The sequence below is a fragment of the Momordica charantia genome, assembly GCF_013281855.1.
Source record: "Momordica charantia cultivar OHB3-1 chromosome 5 unlocalized genomic scaffold, Mcharantia_2.0 BLBB01000005.1, whole genome shotgun sequence".
In the NCBI taxonomy this organism is placed as follows: Eukaryota; Viridiplantae; Streptophyta; class Magnoliopsida; order Cucurbitales; family Cucurbitaceae; genus Momordica; species Momordica charantia.
The window spans coordinates 10,708,087-10,735,534 of record NW_028275163.1 but is presented as its reverse complement, the minus strand read 5'-3'; the positions used below and the strand labels follow the sequence as shown (position 1 = coordinate 10,735,534).

Below are 27,448 nucleotides of genomic sequence, written 5' to 3'. Positions count from 1 at the left end.
ATCTTACGAGTGGGTCCCACAAGCCTTCAATCAATTTCTCTCTCTTCCCAAACCCTCGTAAATACACCATTTCTTTTTTACTTTTATTTATCATTTACTTTTATCCTTGATTTCTTTCTCTCTCTCCCACGTCAACCACCCACAACTCCACCCTCTTTCCTCGTTTCTTGTACAAATTTCAAACCCACAATTTATCTTCACTCCTTCCTTTCTTCTGCCTTTCCTTATTCCATGAAAACTCCTCTTTATCAAAATCCATTACATTTCCATTTTACAGCCATTAACCAATAACTCATAAACCCCAATAAACCCAACAATAAAATCTTAACTTCTATATACTTGGTTTTCCCTCTTCAATCGGGACCAACGACATCAATTTCTACATTTCTTTTTCTTTTTCTTCTTTTTCCTTCTTATTCTATCGTGAAAAATCCTAACAGATTCTTCTTTCACTAAATCCCAAATTTTGGCACACATAATTAATCTTAAAGCATCCATAGATTCAAAAGCAAAACGAAGACACCATGAACTCTATTTTAAATCGAAACCCATTCACGTAAATATTCCATAGGAGCAAGCTTAATTACCAAATTTTCCATCTAATTTCAGTTGTTGAGTTCTTCAATTACAGCTTCAAAACCAAGGTTCTCAGCCACCAATTATGAACAAACTTTGAGCATCTTACCATTTTTCAAACCCATGTTTTCTATGCATTTGCTAACGTCACCTAGATATCGAATTACTTTCACTACCCCTCCACTAATTTTTTAGATTGCTCCCTTATTCCGTCCCTCTATCTCCCTTCCTCTTTTTCCAGAATTTTCTTCTTCTCTCCCACTTCCTTGATTTCTTCTGTTATCATTTTTCCAAAATCCCAGTTGAGAAAAACTATCCAAATTTTTTAAAATATTTAGAAAATCGCCAAGAAGACGGTGACGGGGAGGAGATGCTGCTGGCACAGATGTGAGACCCACCGTCAAAGAAGATTATCACCGGAAAATGCCTGGAAGACAGAGGGAGAGAGCGAGAGATGAGGGAGAGAGGGAAGAGAGAGCGAGAGATGAGGGAGAGAGGGAAGACAGAGTGAGAGATGACGGAGAGAGGGAAGACAGAGTGAGAGAGCGAGAGATGAGGAAGAAAGGGAACGAGAGAGAGAGTGAGAGATGAGGGAGAGAGGGAAGAAACGGAGAGGCGAGAGATGAAGGAGAGGGAAGAACGAGAGAGAGCGAGAGATGAGGGAGAGAGAAGAATGGGAGAGAGCGAGAGGGAAGAACCGGAGAGAGAAGAACGGGAGAGAGGGATGGGGGGAGAAATTGTGATTTCTAATTTAATTTAATTACTTAAGAATCTATGAATAAATTTCTTAAATTATTGAATGAATTTTGAATGAATATTTATCGATTTATAAAGTGAATAATTTCAAATATTTTGAAATATAATGTGGTTTATCTTATTTATCTAAATAATTATTAATAAAATTTGGTTTAATTTAAACGAAATTATAAATAAAATTAAATCAATAGAAAGTAAATAAATATAATGTTTGGTCAAATTCAAAATGATTAACAAATAATTTAAGAGATTAAAATTTTTTAATTAAAATTTTGACCATTAGAATTAAGGGAAACAGATTATCAATCTCCTTAATTTTTGTATATTCATATCCAAATTTGAAATTTAAATCAAATTTGTTTAGTATTTTTTTCTGTCCTTTAAAATCCCTTTTTAATCTCCTAATTTTAATTATGATTGGATTTTAAATTTAAAATTTAATTCACTTCGATTCACGTGAAAGTATCAAATTTAAAATTTAATTAAAAAAATTATTGGGTGTATCTTTTCCGTATCATTACGAAAACAGAAAAAAAGCGAGAGGAGAGAACTAGAGAGAGAGCAAGAGAGCACCGAAGCGACATCGGAAATCGAAGGTTTGAAAGGGGGTGTTTTTTTGGTAAATTCAAGGTTTGAAAGGGGGTGTTTTTTTCGTAAATTCAAGCTGGAAAAGAGAAGTGAAAGTTAGAAAATATAGGAAGAGAAGAAGGGAGGGAGGGATGAGAGAGAGAACGGGGAGCGAAACATAAAAGGCAAAAGACGTCTAGAAAACATGGATTTTAAAGAGGGTGATTAAAAAACAGTACGGGTCTTATTCAACCCAAAATCCCCTTCTTTTCATACTTCTTTTTTTTTCTTTTTCTTCTTAATCACAACCACATGTCACACCATCAAAACCCACACATACGGGTCTCGCTACGAGGTGTAAAAACAGATTGCGTAGGGAAGTGTTAGCACCTTACGACACCCGTTCGAAAAAAGATCAATATCTTACAACTATGTCAACACCCTAAGATGTAAACATTGTACTCTTTTAAAAAAACAAAAAGTTTAATTTATATTTTAAACTAAAAAAAACCAACAAATTTTGTTAAATTAAAACAAAAAAAAAAAAAAATTTTTATGTATTTTGACATTAAAAAGATTTTTTCAAGAAAATCTTTTATTTCTAATTTTCAAAAAATCAATTTTACTTAAAACAAATTGTTAAGATCTTTTCTAAAATGATACTCATGTTACAAGATAATATTTTATTTTAAAACAAATTCCTAGAAAACAATTTTCTTTAAATCCTCTATTTTTTTAAATCTCTGCAACAGAAATTCTCTTTCTAAAAATAAATAAAAAAATAAGAAAACAAAATTAAGAACTTGAATGGAAATTTTAAACAATCCAATTTATTTTTAAACAAGATTTTAGTTTATAAAAACTCTTATTATTTTTTTTTTAACTTACAAAATTTTAATGCAAAATTTTTTATTTAAATGAAATTAACTTTTTGTTTACTTTATTTAAAAAATTATTTTATTTTACTTTAAGTAAAATTATCATTATTTTTCAAAACTTATTTTAAAAAGTTTATTTCCTTTAAAAGGAAAATTTTTTTTTTTTGTTAAAAAAATTTTTTTTATTATTATTAAAAGAAGTGCAGGGGTATACTGTGCAAAGATTTTTACCACGGATGTGTGTTAGAGTGGGTCGCTGGACTTTTCGTCGTCGTCGGTCTATCACCGCAAGATGGTCTCAAGGCAGCAATGGAGGTCATGAGATGTGCACCGGAGTCTTGTTGTGTGTTGGTTCTATTGAACCGCCTTTAGAGACTAAGGGAAAAAATAAAAAAATTTCGTTTCACCCAAATCATTCTTGTGCTCTCTGTTTTTTTTTTCTCTTTCCCTCTGTGTGTTGTGTGCCCTTTAAATATACAAAAAAAAATGTGTGAGTTGAGTAAAACCAGAGAAAAAGGGAAGGGAAAGCGTTCGGTTTTGACAAGGAAAAACGGGAGGAGAAACCAAATGTTTATTTTTAACCAAAATAGAATCTAAATTTTTTAATTCAAAAACCTTTATTTAAAACAAAATTATATAAATAAAATCAAATCTTTTTATTTCTTTTATTTTAATTTTAGATCAAATTCTTTAAAACAAAATCTATTTTTTAAAATTTAATTTAAACTTTAGTTTATAACCAATAATAAAGTAATCCTATAGTATTTAATAAAATAAAAAATAAATAATTAAAAATAAAACTAAAATGAAGCCGGACCAAATACGATGTCTAAAGTGCCCTTCACCATAATTTCCAATTTTCTTCTTAATTTTTTTTTTAATTCCCAAAACCAATAATGTACCAAATGATTAATGTGTCCTTACATTCATCCTATATGCCTCCATGTCCTCTGCAGTTGCGTGCATAAATCCATTATGTTGAGCCACACAAAGAACAAATCTAACTTGCAATTCAAACTTTGCGACCAAACCTATTTGACTAAAGCAAGAAAATATCTCATACCTCGCTCTTCCATCTCACATTGTATTTACGCTTTCTTTCATCCCTCCCCTCCTTTTTTTCCTTTTTTCCTCCTCCGGGAAAAAATTGAAGTCGAAAACACCATTTTTATAACAAATTACAAGGATTTGGAAGAGAAGAGGCTAGGCTAGGCCAGGAGGGGCAATTAATTTTCAATCTAACTAAATCAAATGATAATATTATAACCATTTCATATCATTATTGGGAGAGGCAATTGAATTTCTTACATTCTCGAGAGCTTCAGAAAGTTTCTTCTAGTCGAGGACGAGATCATCTAAAATTTCTCAAGGTTTGAATAGTTGATTACAATTTCTCAGGGTTTGAACACCGGACTTTCTATTATTTAAGACCAAAAGTACTAAATTTTCATTGACATATCGACATTTTCATATGTTCATGAATTCAACATTTACATCAAGACTCTACCACATGTCGATCAAATAATACGGAACCAGTTCGTTCTTTAAACATTTAAGGAAATATTGCGACTAAATAATATTTACAATAGATGTAGGTTAGGTTAGTTAAGAAAATCCTTCGTGGGATCATCATGGTGTGTCTTTTCATCCTATGTGAAAGTCGAAAAACCCAGTTTTATAATAAATTACAAGGCTTTGGAAGAGGCTAGGCTGGGCTAGGAGGCATATTAATTTTCAATCTAACTAAATTAAATGATAATATTATAACCATTTCATATTATTGTTGGGACAGGCAATTGAAATTCTTACAGGACAACTTCACAAAGTTTCCATATTCAATTTTTTAAAAATTATAATGTGGGCTCTATAAATTCCTCACATTTTTTACGTGAGCCACTCTTCTATTTGATATTTAGTTTTTATTTTTCCTCTGTATTTGATATTTAGGTTTTGAAGTGGCATTCATTGATGGAGACAAAAATATGTATAATGACATTAGATCTTGATTTATGGATTGTTAGGACGTATTTCTCATTACTAAATTCTCCAATTTTTACATTTGTTGTTTCAGAAATCTAATCTTTCCGTTCTGATTTCAATTTTCTTTATACATATTTAATACTATATTTTATCTTAAAATTAAAAATTTTCAAAGTCAGGTTTTCTTTTTATTTTTATATTTAATTAAATAATTTTAAAACTTTTTCAAAAAATAATAGTCCAACAATAATTTTGAAGCTTTACCATTGCCTCCTCACATCTTATTTTTTTCCATGGGTGCACGTTAAGAATCCCACGTTGAAAAGAAAAGGGACCTTACATAGTTTATAATAGACATGGATTACTTCTCTCATTGTCATGCTTTTGAGATAGAACCCATGGATATTGATATGGTATCAGAACGAGTATCCGATTAAAAAATGTGAGTTTTAAAACAAATTAATAATTTATATGTTTTCTTTTTACAATAAACCGATAATTATTGATTTCAGTGCAAAAATCAACCCATCACTTTTGTGTTAGATACAAAGAGAAAAAAAAAAAGAGAAAATGTTGATGAGATAAACATAAAAGAGAGAAAATAACCAAATTGCATTTAACATTTTAAATATTTATATAAATATCATGTTTCAAATACGTTAAAATAAAACTACAAAATTTTACGCCGATCTTACTGGTAAGTAAAGACGATAGAAATGGGTATCAACTATCAAAAAAACTGTGGTTTTTGTATTTTTGGGGAAAACAAATTGGGGCCTAAATTATTTAAACTCCACCTTATTTTTCTAATTAGGGTTTAAAATCAACTCTAAACTCAAAAAAAAAAAAATTAGAACTAGAAATTTGAAGAATTGAAGCAACTTTTTTTTCTTTTTTTTTTTAAAAAATGTTAATTTTAATACTTTATACAATGATAACACTTTACCAAATATATATTGAATTTTAGTTAAACAATATTTATTATTAATTATTCAATTGACCATTGTACTAAATTGACAATATAACTAAAATTATAAATTTAAAATTTTTATATAAAATAATTAATAACTTAAAATAATTTAATTTATGTTATTTATTTTAATTAAATTTAATTAGTTATTAATCAATGTTTAGATTGACAAAAAAATCATATATCTAGAGTAATCGGACAGCATAAACATACAGAAACACAGTTATTTTAATATCAGGCATCTCAATCCCAAACAAATATAGAACCAAACACAATTATCAATTATCTTTGACTCGCAGGCAACTTACTAACTTTTTGAAATTCCAACCAAACGGCCCCTTAGAGAAATCCAGAAATAACATTGTTAAAACAAAGTATTATTGGATAGGCCTAATGAATGATAAATTTTAGAGATACATTTATTGTCAAAAACTTCACAATATCATAGACATATTTTTCCAAAAGTGGATCACCGGATCCTAACATAATGGCTAATACAGCCAATCAAACATGCATTTTCAAAATTGTAACAAAATTGTAACAGACATTTTCTTATCCACTTTGACTCACTCCCCCAATCCACATGCACCCATGAACAAACAAAAATAGACAAGTTCAGCTTGTGATGAAGCAGCTTGCACATGGATATCTTCACCTTTGTCAAATGCATGCACATTGAGTTTCTTGAAATCCAGACCTTGCCCACTGATTCTGTTTTGGTTTAACAAAGATGATCGACATATTAGATTCCTTTTTTTAAATTTAGAGCAAATAGAAACTCTGTGATCCCAGGTTCTGATACTTACTCCATAAAATTTCTCGTTTGGATCAGATCTTCACGCATGGACTGAGTTTTCGGGATCATAATCCACAGAATTGACATCAAGATTTAAAACACATTTTGCTGTATCCTCTTGAATACACAAGTTCCTAAAACGTGAGGAAATAATTTTCAAAAGTTCTCGAAAGAGCCAAGCAGGAGAGACATAAATGGATAAATAAACATAAAAATATTACAAGACATACCTTACAGTTCCCGTGCTTCCACCACCCCTCGTACGAACACGCTTCTCAACTTTTGCAAAGTCCATTTGTTTGCTTTCGTCAACCTTTGCCTCGTCAACCTTCAAATCATCTTCATCACTAACTTCAACATCCTCACTCGGCTTGTTATGTTTCAGAAAATCATCTTCGTGATACAGAAAATAAAATACATTCAAAAGACTAATTATTTCCAGGTATAAATATTCAGCAGAAGTAGCAAACATGTGACAGGATGGATACAACGGCAAAACAAAACAAGGTAATAACTCAAGGTCGATTAAATATTCATCCTAACAAATTGACAGTGAAGTAATTCTTTGGGAAGGGACATAAAAAGAATGTGTTCAGATAGATAGATTTAATACCAGGCCTCTAACAATTCTGCCAGCACGGTCATATTCAACTTGCCTCTCACTCTGTCCCAGTAAAAGTTCCTGAGGCAGATTTTCCTCGGCAGCCACATTCCCATACTTCTCCATAATAGCATCCTTTGTATGTAACTTCAACTTCTCTTTAATAACGTTGTAGTTCTTATATAGAAGTTCAGCTTGTGATGGAGCAACTTGCAGATGGATATCTTGACCATTGTCATATGCTACCAAAGCATGCACATTGAGTTGCTTGAAATCCAAAGCCTGCCCACTGATTCTGTTTTGCTTATCACCCTATTATAACAAAGATGATCGATATATTAGATTCATGCTACATTAATAACTATTACTTTGTTGAAATTTAGAGCAAATAGAAACTTTGTGATCCCATGTTCCGATGCTTGCTCCATAAAATTTCTCATTTGGATCAGCATCAGGAAGAGGATCTTCCCGCATGGACCGAGTTTTGGGATCATAATGCGCTGAATTGACATCAAGATTTAAAAGATATTTTGCTGTATGCTCTCGAATACGCAAGTTCCTAAGATGTGAAGAAATAATTAGCAGCATTCAGAAGTTCTAGAAAAGAGCTAAGCAGGGCAGACATAAATGGATAAACAAACATAAAAACATTACAAGACATACCTTACAGTTCCTGTGCTTCCACCACCCATCGTGCGAATACGCTTCTCAACTTTTGCAAAGTCCATTTGTTTACTTTCGTCAACCTTTGCCTCGTCAATCTTCAAATCATCTTCATCCTCATCTTCATCACTAACTTCAGCAGCATCCTCACTCTGCTTATTATTTTTCCCTTCCAATTCTTTAAGTTGTTGTTCTTTCAAAAATTTTCTCCTTGCTTCATCTCTAGCTTCATAACTCTCAATGACACGACCATAGGTTGCTGGTTCATAACCATTCCAACGATCTCTTTTTCCATCATAATCTAGTTCAAACGTCTCGATCTTCTCATCTGGTGCTATGTGCATGTTTGTCCATTTCGCTGCTTTCTTTCGGGGCCTTTCCATGCATGACTTTGCATCATGTGTCATTGCTCCACAACTGGACAAGCAATAGAATATACGCGACATATAAGTCACAAGGAAGCTAAATTAAATAACAGGATATGCTTGAAAAATATTATAAACGATAGGTGAGAAAGATTAATATAAAGGGAATTTCCACTGCATATATCACCACAAAACCCCTAAACCGAGTTAAGATTATAGCTCCAAACCTATTATACTTTAGACCTGTATTATTACTCCATAATGTAAAGAATACTCATCTCCAATATATTCATTCCATTCCATCCAAAAGCAAAAGCGCATATATATCAACCAAAGTTCATAAATTGATATTCATTTAAAGTTTACAAGTTCAGTGACACCATGACCAATTTAAGCTACATCCTCGTGCATAGAAGGAAATCAAACAACAAAATATCTTAAAAATAATTAAATTTAAAGCCTAACATTCTAGCAAGTGGACTACAAGACATAGAGCAGTCTAAATAACTAGCTTTTTTGGACAAAAAAACACGTGCCTAGTACATGATCCATTCTCAAACCTTAAAATTGTAAATGAGTTTCTGGTACAGTCACAATCCCATGATTATGAATGAACTATGCACACGTCCATGCCAAGAGCCATAGGCCGAGGAGTACACATAACGGTGAACAAGGAGAGATTCATCCGACTTACTTTTCACATGCACCCTTCCTGTACTTGTCTGCCTGATGTATTTTTGCGCCTCTATCATACCAAGATTTTGTATAATTCGGATCTGATTTCCATTTCCTTTGATGTTTTAAACTCTGGAATAAAATCAAAACAACTTAAATCATCATGAACCAACATAAAATCTAGAAAGTGGGGAAGAGAGAGAAACTTACTGGTCTCTCAGCATTAAGATACCAAGGTGCAGAGGACATATATTGAGGAATATGAGGGTTGATTTCTTTCCCATCTTCATCAACCTCAGCCGGCGCAAGCCCTGCTTTACGTGCTTCCTCCAATTCAAGTTGCTTGCGATGATCCTCCCTAGATTTGAAAGCACCTGCAAAAAAATATTAAGGACATCCAGAATTGGCTTTGGTTCAATAATGCACAAACCACAAAACACGGGCGAACAAGAAAGGTGAGACTATGTTCATAATCCTACATTCCTACGATACGTAATTTTTTAGGTAAAATTGTCGCATTGGAAATAATACCTGATGCAGTAGCCATCTTCAACAGGAACAGAAGGGATATTGGAGAGAAACGCCGAAGTTATCGTGAACCCTAGCCAACGAAGACGAGAAGACGAAGGTCAGTGATATAGTCGTGGCAACGGTTAGCCGTAGGTTATCGAAGAAGAAGTTCGCCGCCGTCAGTTACCGAAGAAGAAGTTCGCCGCCGTCGCCTCAGTGTGCCGTGGGAGTCGCTTGAATAGCTGTCGGTCAAGGAGGAATTGGGGAGATGTTTGCGATTAGGGTTTCGAAATCCAAGATTCTTTTAAGATTTTACTGAGTTTAGATTAGGGTTTCCCACTTTATGCAATTTTAGATTGGGATTTCGGATTATGCCATTTTAAATTGGGATAATGGCACGATTTTAATTAAATATTTAATCATTCCATTTTGTAATTTGAACAGTTTTTTTTTTTAAGATTTTTTCCATTTTTAAATTAGTACTTGATTTTTCAAATTTCAAAATTTTGTAATTGATTCTTTAAATTAAAAAGGTTAAGATTTTTTCATATTAGATTTAAATAAAAAGAAGATTGTGATGTACCATTTATGGAGGAAATCAAAATTGTACAAAATTTTGCTTTTTCTTTAAGAAACATGACTATTTTAGTAATTTTGCAAAAGGGATCAAAAATAAATTAGGGAGGAGTCACGAACCAATTGCAAATTGCAAATTGTAATCTTCAAATTATTCAATTTTAGATTGGGATCATGGAAATTCGATTTTAATTAAATATTTAATCATTCCCTTTTGTAATTTCAACAAATTTTTTTAGAGATTTTTTCAACATTTTTTTAGATTTTTTCATATTAAAATAGTCCTTACATTTTTCAAATTGATATTTTTTGTAATTTGTAATTGATTCTTTAAATTAAAAGGTTAAGATTTTTTCATATTAGATTTAAATTAAAAAATAATTGTGATGTTTAAGGTGAAAGATTTATTGAGGGAATCTAAATTGTAGAGAATTTTACTTTAAAAAAAATATGGATATTTTAGTAATTTTACCAAGGCAAAAGTAAAAAGGGATAAAAAAGAAAGTTACGGAAGCAAATTACAAATTTTAAATTGTCTTCACACTTATGCGCTTTTAAATTGGGATTATGGAAATTCGATTTTAATTAAATATTTAATCATTCCATTTTGTAATTTCAACCAATTTTTTTAGAGACTTTGTCATTTTTTTGTAGATTTTTTCATATTAAAATAGTACTTAGATTTTTCAAATTGAGATTTTTTTCTAATTTGTAATTGATTCTTTAAATTAAAAGTTAAGATTTTTTATTGTGATGTTTAAGGTAAAAGATTTATGGAGGGAATCAAAATGGTAGTGAATTTTACTTTTAAAGAAAACATGGATATTTTAGTAATTTTATAAAGGCAAAAGTAAAATGGATAAAAAAAAGTTACGGCGGAACTCAAACAAATTGCAAATTATAATCTTCATACTTATGCTATTTTAGATTGGGTTTAGAGATTTTTTCATAATAAATTAGTGTTGGAATTTTTTGAATAAAATTATTTTTGTTAAAATTGAATAATCACAACTTTGAACTGGTACGTTTTTTTGTAAACGTTATGTAAAAAAGACGTAACTTTATATATGACTATTTGAATGGCCACAGTTCGGATTTTTAATTTTGTGTTTCCTTAGGTTTTCTATGCATATTTCTCCAACAATTAAAAGAGATTGTGATATTTAATGCGAAAGATTTTGCTGGTAAATTGTAAGGAATTTTGCTATTTTTTAAAGAAATATGGAAATTTTAGTAATTTTCAAGATCTTGATGCATATTTTCCGCGTTTGGTGCCAACAAGCACCTGAAGTTCAGTGATGATGGCGGCAACAAGATTTTGTAGAAAAGTGAGGAGACTGTGTGGCATCAATGAAAAAAAATAAGGAATGGCGATAAAAGAAGAAGGGGATTCAAAGATCATTCCAGTTCCTTTTTTCTTCTTCTTTTTTTTTTTTGAAAAGTCATTCCAGTTAATTCTTTTATTAATTAAGTAAAGCCTTTGAATAATATTAAATTATAAATTTAATCGTGAAACCAATTAATTCTTTTATAATTTTGTCTAATAATTACATGAGGTTAATTATGTTAGTTTAACGAAATGTAAAAAGATAAATACTTAATTTACAACTAGAGACATATTAGAAAATTTTAAAAATACAGAACTAAGTAAATGTAATTCTAAAATTTCAATGACTTAATTGAGGGAAAAAAAAAAAAGAGGAAGATACTTCCCTATATTCTTCCACAGTGGGAGAATGTGGGAAAATGGTCTTTAAGTTTTTTAATCGAATCTTGACAAATGACCTCCCTCTCCTCCAAAGCCGACGAAACACAAGTTTTCTAATCACTGCTGACATCACCAACTTTGACAAATGACCTCCCTCTCCTCCAAAGCCAACGAAGGAGGTCGTTCGCTGAAGAAAGAAGATCAGTGGAAGAGGAATGGGGGAGCGAGGTTGAGCGAGGAAATCTATTCTCAATCTCATTAAATCTCCCAACCTAGTTTTAATTAAGATTGAATTAAAAACCCCTCATTTTGATTTCATCTCTTTCATTCCTAATTTAAAATTTAATCAAATGAAAATATCAATTTAAAATCTAATTACAAAAAAAGTATTCAAATTTGAAATTTAATTCAAATTTGAAAAATTGGAGGATTTGAAAAGTAAAATTGGGGATTTGAAATTCAATTATAATTAAAACTATGAGAGATTTAAGGAGATTGATGAGAGATTTCGGGAAACAATTTGAATTAATATTGAGATTCCGTTTTTCTCAAAATTAATTTGATTTGATAAACATTAATTCAAAATTAATTTTTAGATACTATAAAAAAAACAATCTCATTAAAAATATTATTTTTAGATTCCCTCAATTCTCTCTCGCTCACCCTCACCATCGATCTCTCTCTCACTCACCCTCGATCTCTCTCTCGCTCACCCTCGATCTCGCTCTCTCGCTCTCCACTGAGCTTCTTTCTTCGGCGAATGACTTCCTTCATCGGCTTTGATGAAGCTGTCGTCAGCGAAGTCACGGGAACCATGGAGGCTGCTAGTTTTTAAAAAAAAAGCTGAAAGATTTAGGGTTTTTTTAAAGTAAATTGCTTTTTGTGGTCAGTAAAGAAGAAATGGAATAATAGTAATTAGAAAAAATACAGAAAAATGGAATAAGAAAAAGAGAAACTCCAAGAAAATTTTAGAAGATAATGAGAAAAAAAAATTTTGCTGAGGAGGAAAAGAGAATAATGAAAAACAATAAGAAAAAAAAAATCTGGAAAAAGAGGGGGACGGAGGTAGAGGGAGGAAATCAGGAGGGAAGTCTAAAATATTAGTGCACGGGTAGTGAGGGTCATTTGGTGTGAAAGTGATATCAGCAAATGCCTATAAAACTTGTGTTTTGAAAAGAATGATTAAAAAACTTAAAAGGGCCCTATAGAATGCTTATTTTGTCCATTTTCCCGAGAATGTGATAAAAAAGGGAGAAACTTTTTCCCCTTTTTCAAAATATAACTGTCAAATCTGTAGGCGGCCGGAAATATCATTCTTCTAAACACTACTCATTGAGAGAAAACATTGTACAATATACTAGTATTAATACCAACAAAAAAAAAAGAGTTAATACAACTTGAATTCAAAGTTTGAGTTCTTTTGTGTCGTAGAGATTATAATCTATATCTATATAAAAGAGTGGAGGTGGAAAAAACTTGTTTTAGACAAAATTATCCTTCATTTTTTAATACAACTTGAATTCAAAGTTGGAGTATTTTTGTGTCGTAGAAGTTCTAATATCATTAAAGGTTATTATCTTCACATGCACTAAGAGTTCTTTAACATTAAAAGGAGAAAAGAAAAAAGTCCTCCCACCTCGTAAACTTCGCTTTTCTAAAAAAATAATAATAATAATAAAAAAATAAAAAATAAAAAAGCTTTTATTCTGCAAGAATACTAACACATAATTTGATTAATACCTCTTTCCAAACATCATGTTTCCACTACTGGTTGAAGATGCAATACAAATACTTAACAAATCCAGCAAAGCATTTAGCCATATTTATCAACTTCATATGCATAAATAGTTCTGATCCAAAGCCAAAAGTAACACAAATACTCACTATTTTATATCTTTGGTTTGGCAAATACTTGCTTGTGAAACAGCAACAATCTGGCTCAGATGGCAGCCTCCCATGCAATATTTCTGGCTGAGGGCAAACCAGCAACAACGTCTTCCTCAATTCCACACTCATTTGTTCCTCTTTTTATCTTGAAGTAGCCATCCTACAAACAAAATTCAAGTGCATATAGTTTAACCATCTTTAGTGCAACAAAATCTTGAGGAACACAAAAAATGTCATCAAAGCTTTTGCTTACATCGCCCCAGCCTCTGTTCCACTGATTTGCCAAAAGCTGCAACGGGAAAATGAACGCGATTAACGTAATATCCTCGCAAACTTGGGGATTAAGATCTTACAAGTTAGAAGATAAGGGTGGGGGGGTGTCAACAGACCCAATAATCCTCTCCATCATCCGTTGTTCCCCATCCAATAAGCTTCACAGCATGCCCTCCCATTACATCACCAGTGATATGTTTGTATACCCCAGATTTATAGTGAGCAAAATCCTGTAAATCAGTATAAGAGGCATTACTTTTACAACTTTATTATTATTTTTTTTGATAGAAGACAAAGTTAATATATTCAAAAGAGGCGCAACACGGTCACAGCCTAGAGGCAGGGTGGAGGTGACTCCTCCTGAGAACTAAACAATTACAGCTTTTCAATCCTTCATAATAATTTGTAGGCTATAACTACAAAAGAACTTTTTGTGGTTGTCTGTGGTCTACCAAGAGGCTCTGTGATGTACATTCAAACAAAAGGCTCTCCAAAACATTTTTTATCTTCAAAAGGCCTGCTATTCATTGCTTTTACAACTAATTGCAAGGTATGGGATATTGATAGCCAATTATATTTACTTATGTAACATTTTAAGATTTCTTTCACAAAACTCTCGAGAAGGAATGTCAAAAATATAAAGGACCAAAGATTTGTAGATTATCGCCCAGCTGAAAACTATTTGCTACTTAAAAGATGCAATCCATTTTGGCCTTCATATTCAGCCTTTTCCGTATAGCCAACTTTGGTAGATTTTTAAGACCATGGATTGGGCCTCTAGCACTAATGACCGCAAGTCAGAAGGCAACATAAAATGTGTTTTCTTGGATTCAATATGAAACCATTTGTGTGAGGTTAGCATACATTGTCTGGTATAGAAAAGATTAGGTGTTTATTAAGCAGTCCTCTTAGATTAGAATATACAGATCTTTGTAAGACACATAAGAACTAGTGTATGTTTCAGTGAGTAAAAGCAATGTTTTAATCCAACTAGAAAAAACACTTCCTATAATAAAAACAAACAAGTCATACGTATAAAATAGTAGATTGACTATCTAACATAATTAACAATAAGTTACATGTAATTTGGAAGTCTTCAATAAAATTATGGCCCTATAACGTTCTTCTAAATTGTTATTATGATCAGCATTGTCGAGCCTTCCAGTTATTATTATGTAAACTTTGGCTCTAAAGCATGTATACTTGTCCTTTAAGTAGGAAGGCAGTAAAGAAATGAACTACAGAAGATTTATCCAAAAGTTTGGGCGCATTCAACCAAGTGGAAAAAGCAAGAGGTTTCGCTTACCTCGTACACTGTGAAGGCAACTTCGACTGGTCCATTCTTATAAACTTCTGCCATGATATCATAGGTATCCTTTGTCACCCTGTAAGCATTGACACCATAGTGCTTTGACCTACTCCAAAGCTGGTTCTTATCTACACACTTCTTGACACATCTGGGAGTAGGATATGAAGGTTCACAACCAGGGTGGGAACAACCAGTATTGTCAAAATATGGATCACACTGCAAGGTCTCAGATGGTTATTTACAGCATTCATCAACAGCAAAAGGACATAATTTAAGAGCCATATGTTAAGACAGGAACAAGAAAATACCACATGAAGAGCTTTAAGTTATACATGGAGTGTCATTCTCCAAGTAGATTCATTTTACCTGCTCAGTAACAACTCCATGGCGAACAAAGTATCTCCATGCAGAAATTGGGTAACCACCATCACAGCCGTCACCACACATGAAGCCGCAGCATGCCAAAAGATCATTAACAGACAGAGAAATGTTCTGAAACAAATATTATATTTAATTACCAAAAAGTACGAAAATAAAATTTGGGTAATTACACATTAATATTGAACAAGAAATCAGTTTAGTTGGCAAACCATGTCAAAATGAATGCAAAAGCGATCTGAAAGTGATTCAACAGCACCAAATGCCCAGCAAGAGCCACAGTGCCCCTAAAACGTAAAGACGCGCTGAGGATTTCCATAAATCATAATACTGAAGAGGAAGATTTTAAAAATCAATGGAAAATAATTACCTGATCTTTGTGAGGAAATTTATCCAGCATTTGACATTCGCAGATGGAAAAGCATCAGCATGTTTTGTTTATGAAAATAATCCGTATTCTAAATCAGTTTAAATGAGATGAAGTAATTAACCTAGAATTGTTCCAATGGAGCTACACTGAGGCCAAGCTTCTCTTGCATCAAAGTTTGTTGGCAACTTTAACGACTTGGGATGGGATACAACATGAGTACTTCTTAAATCCTCTTCAGGAGTTTGTTTGACACCAAGCAGGTACTTGAATTGGCTAACCTGCACGATAAACAATGCAGCATCAAAAAAGGAGTTCTTACGATAATTAAAATAAGAAAATGCTTAGGACGTTCAGGGAAAAAAGCAGTCAAATTCCAGCCATAAACATAGAATTACCGATAACGCAAAGCAAGTTGAAACTTACAGAATAGTTCGAAAAACGTGGATTCATGGTAGCTTTCCAACCAGCCTGTGGGTGTTCGTTGACCTGCTTAACGATTGACTCCTGAAAGACAAGACATCATAAAAATCATTAGGGGTGTTCCAAATTTTAAATTAATATTCACCCTTAGATTTAAGAGTTAGTACAATATTAATGTCATTAATCAGTAAAATTTGAAAAAATGATAAGGTTAAACAAAAACTTGACTAAAATGAAACTTTTAGAGCAACACAAGTATATATAGATGCATTTCAATTCAGATGACACGATTTAAGGTTTTAAAAATAAAGATCCAAAGGGACCCAGGAGCGAAATTGTTATTTAAATGGTTATACATCTTTTCTGCTCAATCAAACTATTTCAGCCATTCAAACCGTCCAAAAGTCATTGTCAATGAATTGGGTTAAGCAGATAAAGGAGTGTGACGAGTGTCACTATCTTTTGACCACTGAAATCCATATTGCTTAATTGTCAATGTTGCGGAAACAGAAAGTAGTACCTGAAGAATATCAGCATTGAGTTTGAACTTTAGAACTTGTTCCTCTGCATAAACCTGATAACAATAGATCACGCAATATGTTTAACAACAACTAAAAGGATTGGGAAGATTTTCTAACCCTTTTTTTCTATAACAAATGAATATATATACAAACAAGAACTTTTACAACTACTGTGTGCGGCCATGAGGAAAGTCCACAAACAGGAGCTAGAAAAGATTATAAATAAAAAGGCCATCATATTAACAACGGTAGAAGACAAAAATCACAACAAAAAAGAAGAAATCTTATACAAATAAGCCCAACCAGAAGATACATAGTAAGAGACTTCTAAGAATTCATTGGCATCTCTATCCAGTCCTTCAAAAGTACTTGTGAAGGATTTCTCTATATTGGATAGAATTTTTTAAAAAAAATAAATAAAATAACAAGAAGTTGATATGAAGGCTTTAAAGTTGTCCTACCGACTCTTGAATCGCTGCTTGTAATCAAACGAATTAACCTGATTAATCAACGACACAAGTGCAATACCTTCACATGAAATGCAATGATATGGCTAAAAATCAACATTTTACGGCAATTATAGCAAATTACTCAAATTCAATAATTAACAAGAGTAAGGAGGAAAAACTTATGTAAGACAGCGTACTCATCATTGAAGTTGCTAGGTGGTGAAAATTTTCAGTTAATTCTCTGGACAGGCAGAGCCAAGTGTTCTTCATTTTTAGTATAGAAGGAAATTGAATAAACGTACGTGTATGAGTGACTAATTTTCATATATTCCCATGGATCTGCAGGATCCTATTTCGTTGAGGTTTGTTGAAAGGTAAAACTCCACATATGTAAAAAATAATTGAAAACAGGAATTGGGTAACAAGCAACCATGTCCGATTCTCGATTAATATTATAACAGCAATTATGACTTGTGAGTCTACGTAAACCCCAAACACAATTAATTACTATCATCGGAATCTAATTGCATATTTCATCCATATCCTTACTCTTTCTTTTTAAAACTAGTTTATGGATCCACTCGAATACGCCAGAACAAGATTGGAAATCAAGAGAACTTCCGTTACAATTTCAACAAGTTCAAGAGCTACGATACAAGAAAAGTGCAGATTCCAGAGCTCGAAACGGATGTTGAGAATTAGGAACGTTACCTGATGATGGAAGGAGGAGACGGCAGCGAAAAATAGCAAGGAGAGGGAAAAATAGAAGCGAGATGACGCCATTTCCTTGCTGGTTTGGACGGCAGAAGCAGAGAGAAAGGCGAAGCGAGAGGGGATGTGGAAAAATGGGAAGAAATCAGTTCCGAGAAAAAAATGGAGAGTTCAGATTTGGAAATTGGGAGGAATCCAAACTTCGGCTTTGCTTCAAGGTCCAACTTGACATCATCTTCCATGATCATACGCAATGCTGCCATTGGTCACCAATCGTCTTTCGAGATAAGCCCTTTCTCGGGCTAATCAATTTTGTCTAGCTCTGCTCTTTATGAAAAACATGTCCATAAAGATATTAACTTTTTCTTTTTTATTTTATTTTTTCTTTGAGAAATATCGTTTTGACTATTTTAGCCATTTGTTTAATAGCTATTTTATTTTTTTGTTTATTACTTTCTATTTTGAAAACTTATGATTTTTTTTTATCGTCGTCAATTTCTCAAGGATTTTTCGCCTTTAAAATATATTTGAATTATGATATCGAAAAAAAATAAATATATATATATGTACATATATTTTTAAATTATCAACTACATTTTAGAAAAAAAAAACTATATTTTTGGAAACTACATTTTTTAAAAAATGAAAAACTGTCTTAGATCTTTTAAATATTTATAAAAACTATATATAAAAAACAAAGTAATGCTTAATTTTTAAAAATAGAAAATGAGAAATGAAATGGTTATTCAGACTTTAAGTTTTAACTTTAAATTATAATGGGAAAAAAATATTATTTTAACCTTAAAAAAATATATCATAATAGATCTATAACTTTTATTTTTCTTTTTAGGAATTTTATATGAAAAATGCTCCATAGGAATTTGGAAAAATAGAAATAGTTTTACCACTTTTTCTAGTACATCAAGCTGGGTGGGGGATTCGTTCGGGCAAAGAGAGGTGCCAATTAATGCATGTGTTCACAGTTGATTAAACTATTTAGTTATACTTGTGTACTTTTAAATTAGATTTTGATTTTAACTCTTATTTTTGCTTTAAAAAAGGAATTATAGTGAGGGATATGTTTTAGAAACTTATTTTCACAAATATCTAATATTTACAAATTTTACCGGTTTAGATCTTTTGATTTAAAACTTTTCTCAAATATCAAATTTGTCCTTATTTATCGGACTTATATTTATTATAATTAATTTTTTTTATTTAAATGTAAAATATTTAATGTTCCAAATTTGATTTTGTAAACATTAAATTGTGTAGGATTCAAATCAATTCTTCACATAATTCCTTAATTTACTCCTTAATAATGAAATTTATTATAAAATATTTTTCATTCATTCAAATTTTTTACTCATTTCAATACATTTTAAATTCAAAATATTTGGCTCAATCTCACTAAGTCGGAGAGCACTATATTTTAGGAGAGTAAACTTGCTGGCTGTTGGCTTTTTAACCCTTAATCTCGGTTAATTAATTTAATTAATTAGTATTTTGATGATAACAAACACACTTAGTATTAATTGTTTTTGGTGTGTAAGAATTATTGTTATAAAGCATAAATTTATTATGAGCTTCAATCATATTATATGATTTATTGATAATATATATTTTATTTATTGATAATTTTAGTGTTTAAATAGTTCACAGCGTAGAGCTAGAAACAAGGATTCCAACGGATTTTGAATTATCAAGATCGAAGCTCAAAAGAAAAAGTTACAACGAAAACAAGTTGAAAGAATGGTATGACATGAACGTGAACCAACAACAAGGTGACATGTGGCAACTGAAATTTCAAAGAAAAAAAGAAATAGATAAAGAAATGAAAAAAAAAAAAATGAAAAAAAAGAAGAAAAAAAGAAAGATGTTACCGTTAGGTAACTTGCAGAAAGAAAGAAAAAATAATTATATATATATATCATGTCAAATCTGACATTTGTTTTAAAAAAAAAAAGAAAAAAAGTGAAGGGAAATGATTTGACATTTGTTTTAAAAAAAAAAAGAAAAAAAAGTGAAGGGAAATGAGGAAATAGCCGTTGAAGTTTATATATATATATATATAATATATAATATTTTATTATTATTATTTTATAATTATTTATTTTCAAAATCAATTATTATTTTATTCAATTAAAATCTCAACGTTTGATTTTCAATCATTAAAGACGTAATGGTCCAAATTCAATTTCGATTTCAAATTTATTTTCAACTTTTCCTCACCTATTTAAACCTCACTCCCTTCAACATTTTATACGACTCATTCTCTCCCAATTTTCTCTCCAAATTTCTACATTGTTAATCTCTCTTCAAAGCTTCAATTTTTGTTCTATATTCTTGAGGGAGATTTTTTATTTGAGAGATATTTGAGCTTCCAATTTTATTTCTTTTAGCCAATTTGAGGGCTTTTATTTGTAAGAATTTTTTCTTACAAATTTGTGAGCAAATATTTGTATACTCACTCTTTGAGAGAGTTTGTAAGTTTATTCTCAAATTTCCATATCCTTTGTAAGGGTTGCTCTTGAGTCCGAAAAAGAGCATTGTAACGGTTTGATCTTGAACCGTGGAAAGGATCGGGTTTCTTCTTGCTCCCGAGAAAAAAGAAGGCTTTATTCCGGTTTGACTACTACCGTGGAAAGAGTCAAAGTTTCTTAATCGAATACCCAAGAAACGCTTGGGGAGTGAAGTAGGCCGGTTGTTGCCGAACCACTATAAAATTTCCGGTGTCATTTTTTCTAACCCTACTCTATTTATTTTTTGCAATTAATTTTCTTTATTACAAATTGCATAAAATTAATTGTTCGAATTTGTTATTCATATTTATCCTCAATGTTTATATTTGAATCATGTGGGTGGTGATATTAATTAGGGTGTTTGTATTTCTAATTTATTGTTTAAATTGTGATAAAATTAATTGTTCCTAAAAAGTTTACTTATTTGTTTAAATTTGGGCCCACCGTAGTAAAAAGTTTATAAACTTTAATTAAACCCTATTCACCCCCTCTATGGTTGTCATACCGATCCAACGATTGATACCAATTGTTGGATCGGTATGACAACCCTAGAGGAAATAAATAAGAGAGAGAGTTAGAGAAATTTGACACCGGGAATTTTTATAGTGGTTTGGCACAACTGTCCTATTCCACTTCCCAAGCACCTCTTGGGTTGTAAATTGAAATTTTGACTCTTTCCACGGTAGGAGTCAAATCGGTACACTGCTCTTCACAAGAGCAAAGACGATCCTCTCCACGGTGAGGATCACACTGTTACAATGAGTTGAAGATTTTGAAATACACACGTACAAACTCTCAAATATAGTAAATAGACAAATTTGAGCTCACAAAAATTTCAATCCTCACAACAATAAATTTCTCTCACAAATAAGATGGAAAGAAAAATTGAGAACTTGGAGAGATTAGTAAAATGAAAATTTTGAAGTTATGGAGGATTGAGAATAAGAGAATTGTTGTATAATTTTGAATGAAAAGTTTAGTTTAAATAGAGGGAAGAAAATGGTAAAAAAAATCAAGTTTAATTTTAAACCATTAGATCTTAATCATTAAGAATGAAGGGTTGAGATAATTTTGAAAAAAATAAATTAAGAATATATAATAATAATAATAATAATAAAATAAAAAATATATATATAAAAAAGTGATGTGACAGGTTATAATAATAATAATAATAATATATATATATATATATGTGTGTGTGAGAAAACGGTAACTTTTCAAAAAATTTTTTTTATTTTTTTTAAACTGACAGCATTTAATGTGAAGTGACATTTTTTTTTTAAATAAAGTTATCAACGGTAACTTTTGACTTTTTCTTTTTGAATTTTTTTATTTATTTTTTTTAATATTTTTCTTTTCTTTTTCAATATATATATATATATATACACTTTAAAAAGAAGCTTGTCACTTGTCAGCTTACGAACTGTCCACATCATCTTCTCGGGTATTTTTCCTTCCAATTTGTCTCGATCGTAACTTCTCCGTTTGAGCTCCGATTTGGATGATCTAACAGTCGTTGGAATCGTTGTAACGAGCTCTACACTGTGGACACTTTAAAATACAAAAATGTCAATAAATAAAATTAAGTTTGTTATCATCAAAACATTAATTAATTAATTAATTAAAATTAATTAATTTGAGATTAAGGCCAAAAAGCCAACACTGGCTTGATGAGGTAAGACAACAATGGAGTATTGCGGCTTCATCCTTTTCATTTTTGTCCTGCACACACACGTGTTTGTATATATATTTTATCGCCTAAATTTTCATTTATATGGAAATATGAACTATATCCGGCTATAAACTATAATCATTATAACATACACTTATATGAGATATAAACTATATCCGATTATATAAACTATAAGTTATATGTGAACTATAAAGTATATACGGCTATATCCCTCTACAATTAACAAACAAACCAAATAACCTACATAATCAAATATATATGACATTATCATCGAATACTTTTTAAATACCACAAAATCAGAAATAAAAAAATAAACCTAAAATATTTAAAATGTAAACGGCAGAAAACGAACTACCGAAAACAATGGTGAAAAGCAAACGAATCGGAAACAGGTTGCCGAAGACGGTAACAATAGAAAACAGAGAAACTAAGAACAACGAGGAGACACCCACTGCACGGGACTCCAAAACCCGAGCCCCTGTTTACAAAGTTGTCCAATGAGTATCTAAACATTCAATTTTATATAAAATAATAGTCTAATTACACTTATATAATTTTAAAAAAAATGGTAAAATGATAAGTTTAATCCATAAGCTTTCTAATGACTTATTAACTTTAAAAAATGTTCAATTTTATATATAATAAATGTTCAAATAAAAAAAATTCAAAAACTGACTTCTTTTTTTCGAAATCTAATTTTTTTTTTAATATTTAATTTTTTTCTTTCTCATATATATCTCTAAAAATTCTTTTTCATTCTAAAATTTTTTTCTTTCTAATTTTATCTGTACAAAATTTATTTTTCTCTCTCTAACATTTTCATATTTTGAATATTCATTATTATTTATCTTTCTCAATTTTTTATCTTTATGTATTTTTATATTTTTTCCAAACAGATCAGTTTCATTTCTCTGTAATAATTTCTTCTGTTTTTCTTTATATTTTTTCCTCTACACTTTACTTTTTTTTTCTTTAAAATTTTTCTTTTTTGTCTTTAACTCTTCTTTTACTAATTTTTTTTCTAAATCTTTTTATTTATCCCTCTAAAATTTATCTTCCAAAAGTTTATTTACATGTCTCTAAACTTGTATTTTATATATTTACTTACATTAGGGATGACAAAAATTTCCGCAAGGTCAGGCGCAAAAAATAGGAAACACATGTCCCGATCCCGACCCCATCCCCAATTCTATTTTGTAAATAATTAATATATATTTATTACACTTTTTTATTTTTAAAATTCTAAAAATAATTAAAAACAATTATAAAACTGATAATTTTTCTCGAGAACATCTCTCAGACCGAAGAACAAGGTGGAGACAGAGATTAAAAATTTTCTCCAGCACGAGAACCTCACGCTTTTTTAAATAGAAAACAAAAAACCAAAAATTAAAAATAGAAAAAACAAAAAATAAAAAACAGAAATGATTATCAAACGACTCTTACCAATATGTTTGACTTTCTTTTTTAAAGTATAGGAATGATATTAGACACGAATTTGAAAGTTAAAGGACAAATTTGTAATCACTCGCATTTTATTATCAAAACATATAAACTAGTATATTTATTTCAATATATTCGAAATTATCTTTGTACAAAGTCAAATCTCCCTTTAAAGTTGTGAATTTGCCACGAGACTAAAATAAATTAAAATTGAAAGTATTAAAATAAAAACTTAGAAGTAAAGCAATTAAAATGAAGGAAAATCGAAAATAAAACCACCAATAATATTTAATGTAATATGACATGAAAGAATATTCCTACTTTTGAAAACCTTTCGTGAGAATCATCCATGATCGGACGCCATCGCCATGCTGCCATCGGTCTCCAATCGTTTTACGAGATAAGCCTTTCCTCGAGCTTCTCAATTAGGACCGTTCTGCTTTCCAAGATAAACATGTTGGTAAAGATATATATATATATATATTCTTTAGTGATATCATTTTGATTATTTTAACTCAATGTTTTTTTAATAGAAAAAATGATTATTTTAACTTTAAACTTTGATTTTTGTTAAATTGAATTTGGTTTTCTTCAAATTTGGTTTTAAATGCAAACGGATTAACTTTTTTTTTTCTCAGAATATTACAAGAAAAATGCGGAAATGGAGATTGGAGAAAGTAGAAATAATTTTACCACTTAACTATAAGTATAGGAACTCAAATGAATTTTGATTTCAATTTTTTTTAAACTAAAGTAGATTTTAAGGTAAATTATTAACTTTAACTTCCTGCATTCTTTTATCTTCATCATCATCCACACACACATATATAATATAATATGTGGGGTGAAAATTCGAACTTACGACTAGGTGCTTTAATCTTTTAAGCTATGTTTAGATTGACAACAATTATAATTCGTTAACAAATAATAATCTGTTAATTAACAATTAACCAAGTGTTATATTTCATTAGAATTTAGAATTAATAAATAAGTTGAGTCGTTCTACTTCTTCCATGTAGCTATAAAATTAGTTTGTTGTCACTGCTATATAGTGGGGGAAAGAAGAGTTGTTCTACTTCTTCCATCATGTTATCAAATATAGACGATGTTAACAATACAACAATAGAAGAGATTGTTATGGGGAAAGGAAAATAGAGCGGTTCCAGCAACGTAAAGGAGATTAGGCCGAAGAGAAGGACATGAACCAGGACAGCGTCGGAGACGATCGACCCAGGTCGGCAAGGGCCGGCCCCGCCTGGCCCGACCAGATCTTGACATCGAGGTGTGGCCGAGAACACTTCATGATTTCTCTCTCGACTTCTGGGTCGTTCGACCCGAACCCATCTTATCTTAAACTGCAATTCGGCATCAGGGCCATGACGAATCACATGGGCCCGAGAGCCCAGATTTCCTGAAAACCCTAGGATCGTCTCATGTAAACCCTAATGGGACTAGGGTTGAAGGACCATAAATAGGAGAGGTAGGCCAAACACCAGGAGGTTCGTTGAATATACTTTACTCTCTATACTCGATAACAAGGATACTAACTTAGGCATCAGAGCCCGTGTGGTAAAGCCACACCGGGTTTAAAGCGGTTTCATTTTGCAACGTTGAATCGGTCCCTTTCATATCTAGAGAATTGGTGCGAGTTTGGGAGAATTCTGTAGAGCCAAATTCCTGCATTAACATTTGGCGCGTCTGTGGGGAGCGATTACGAAATTCGAAGCCAACCTGACCAAGACTTGCTCAGATCCGAGGAGGTTAGAATGGAGCAAGTCGACATGAACTTTGATGGGAGTCAACAGTGCTTTGGGAAAACTAGTCGGCTAGAAAAAAGTCCGGACAAGGTGATCGACCACCAAGAAGAAATTCATCCGAGCCCTAGTTATCATCTAGATTCATCCACTCCTAAAAAAGGAGAACCAGTAGAGGAGGTGGAGTCTATCCCTCTGACATCTGAGGATCGACGAGTCAACATCGGAACCAGGTTAGGAGTTGAAGAAAGAGCAAGCATCGTCAATTTCCTCATAAACAACTCCGACGTGTTCGCATGGTCACATGAAGACATGCTAGGAATTGATTGGGAAGTCATGGTACACCGACTCCACGTCGAAGGGAACTGTAAGCCAGTGAGGCGCCACACCTTCAACCAGGCCAAGAATGAGATCGTGGCGGAGCAGACAGATGAATTATTGAAAGCCGGGTTCATTCGAGAAGTGCATTACCCTCGGTGGAGATCCGATGTGGTACTGGTAAAAAAGCCCAATGATAAGTGGATAATGTGTATCGACTTCACGGATTTGAATAAGGCCTGCCCAAAGGATTCTTTTCCTCTACCTCGGATAGACCAACTTGTCAACGCAACCGCTGGACATGAAAGGCTGAGTTTTATGGACGCCTACTCTGGATACAACCAAATTAAAATACATTTACCCGACCAGGAGAAGACCTCTTTTGTCACGAGCCGAGGTCTGTATTGCTACACAGTGATGTCATTCGGGTTGAAGAACGCAGGTGCTACATACCAACAGATGGTAAACCGGATGTTTGCAGCATTGATCGACAAAAATATGGAAGTCTACGTGGATGACATGTTGGTAAAGAGTCAGCAAGGTAATCAACATGAAGCGGACCTAGCGGAATCATTCGAAGTCTTAAGAAGAGATAAGATGAAGTTGAATTCGAGTAAATCCATTATAAACCAATGACCGCAATGAAAGGACAAGCTGTAGAGGATTTTATAGCAGAATTAACACCGAGAAACACCAAATCTACAACATCAATCCACAACTAGTTCTATGTGATGAGGAAGAGCAACCTTTGACCCTTGGATGGATCCTAGAACTTTGAGGGTTGTGGAGTAGGGCTTCTGCTAGTCTCCCCAAATATGAGAGATTCGAATATGCACTACGGTTTAGTTTTCGTGCATCTAACAACGAGGCCGAATATGAAGTCCTACTAGCAGGATTAAGGGTGGCCAGACATATTGGGGTTACAAATATACTAATCCTCAGTGGTTCGCAGTTGATCGTGAGTCAGGTAAAGAAAGAGTTTAAGCTAAGGAACCACAGATGGTGGAATACCTAGCTCGAGTGAGAGATCAGCTCAACATGTTCTCAAAATATGAGATTAAGCAAATTTGTCGCGCCCAAAATGTTAACGCAGACGAATTAGCTCGACTGGCTGCAGTCTACGAGACCGACTTGGGAAGAATCGTGCCAGTAGGAGTTTTGCCCGAGCCAAGCATAAAGACTTAGGACGCGATGGATATCAGTGAACAGAAGCGACCGGAGGATAACTTGATGGATCCCCTGGTTAAATATTTAAGAGATGGGACTTTACCAACTGAGAGCATAGAAGCGCAACAACTCCAGCGACAGGCGACCAGGTACGTGCTTAGAGATGGAAACCTGTACAAAAGGAGTTACTCCCTACCACTCTTAAAGTGTTTAGCACCAGAGGAGGCAGATTACATCATGAGGGAAATACATGAAGGCGTGTGCGGCAATCATTCAGGAGCACGATCCCTAAGCCATAAAATCGTTCGACAAGGATATTATTGGCCAAACATGCTGAAAGATGCAACACAATTTACTAAAAGGTGCGACAGATGCCAACAGTTCGCAACGATACCTAGGCAACCCCCTAAACCACTGATAAACATAATGAGTCCCTAACCTTTCTCCCAATGGGAATAGACCGCATTGGTCCCCTCCCACAAGGAAAGGGTCAGACCAAGTTCGCAGTGGTAGCAGTTAATTACTTTACCAAGTGGGCCGAAACTGAGACTCTAGCTACAATCACTGAAAAGAAGATTACCAACTTTATCTAGAAAAGTATAATTTGTCGTT

General features: G+C 32.2%; 2 protein-coding genes across 3 annotated transcripts; both read right to left on the bottom strand.

The window, feature by feature from the left end:
* Positions 1 to 6,121: 6,121 nt before the first annotated feature.
* On the bottom strand, positions 6,122 to 9,683 carry LOC111025674 (pre-mRNA-splicing factor SLU7). 2 transcript variants are annotated; one of them, XM_088123734.1, is made up of 9 exons: positions 9,525 to 9,682; positions 9,359 to 9,428; positions 9,038 to 9,201; positions 8,847 to 8,959; positions 7,788 to 8,204; positions 7,137 to 7,683; positions 6,754 to 6,916; positions 6,534 to 6,657; positions 6,122 to 6,438 (listed from the first exon to the last, which is right to left on the bottom strand). In XM_088123734.1, exons 2-6 carry the CDS (start codon positions 9,372 to 9,374, stop codon positions 7,479 to 7,481), a joined length of 915 nt encoding a protein of 304 aa, XP_087979860.1. In that variant the 5' UTR covers positions 9,375 to 9,428; positions 9,525 to 9,682; the 3' UTR covers positions 6,122 to 6,438; positions 6,534 to 6,657; positions 6,754 to 6,916; positions 7,137 to 7,478. The 2 variants fall into 2 exon arrangements, with proteins under 2 accessions (XP_087979860.1, XP_087979861.1); XM_088123735.1 differs by having other exon boundaries at positions 7,137 to 7,436; positions 9,359 to 9,683.
* A 3,621-nt stretch (positions 9,684 to 13,304) lies between these two features.
* LOC111025675 (cathepsin B-like protease 2) lies at positions 13,305 to 18,154 on the bottom strand. Its single transcript, XM_022303575.2, has 11 exons — positions 17,940 to 18,154; positions 16,779 to 16,832; positions 16,262 to 16,342; positions 15,960 to 16,116; positions 15,839 to 15,843; positions 15,681 to 15,755; positions 15,457 to 15,582; positions 15,088 to 15,306; positions 13,898 to 14,011; positions 13,762 to 13,797; positions 13,305 to 13,668 (listed from the first exon to the last, which is right to left on the bottom strand). The coding sequence occupies exons 1-11, from the start codon at positions 18,009 to 18,011 to the stop codon at positions 13,561 to 13,563; spliced, it is 1,047 nt and encodes a 348-aa protein (XP_022159267.1). The 5' UTR covers positions 18,012 to 18,154; the 3' UTR covers positions 13,305 to 13,560.
* Positions 18,155 to 27,448: the final 9,294 nt, after the last annotated feature.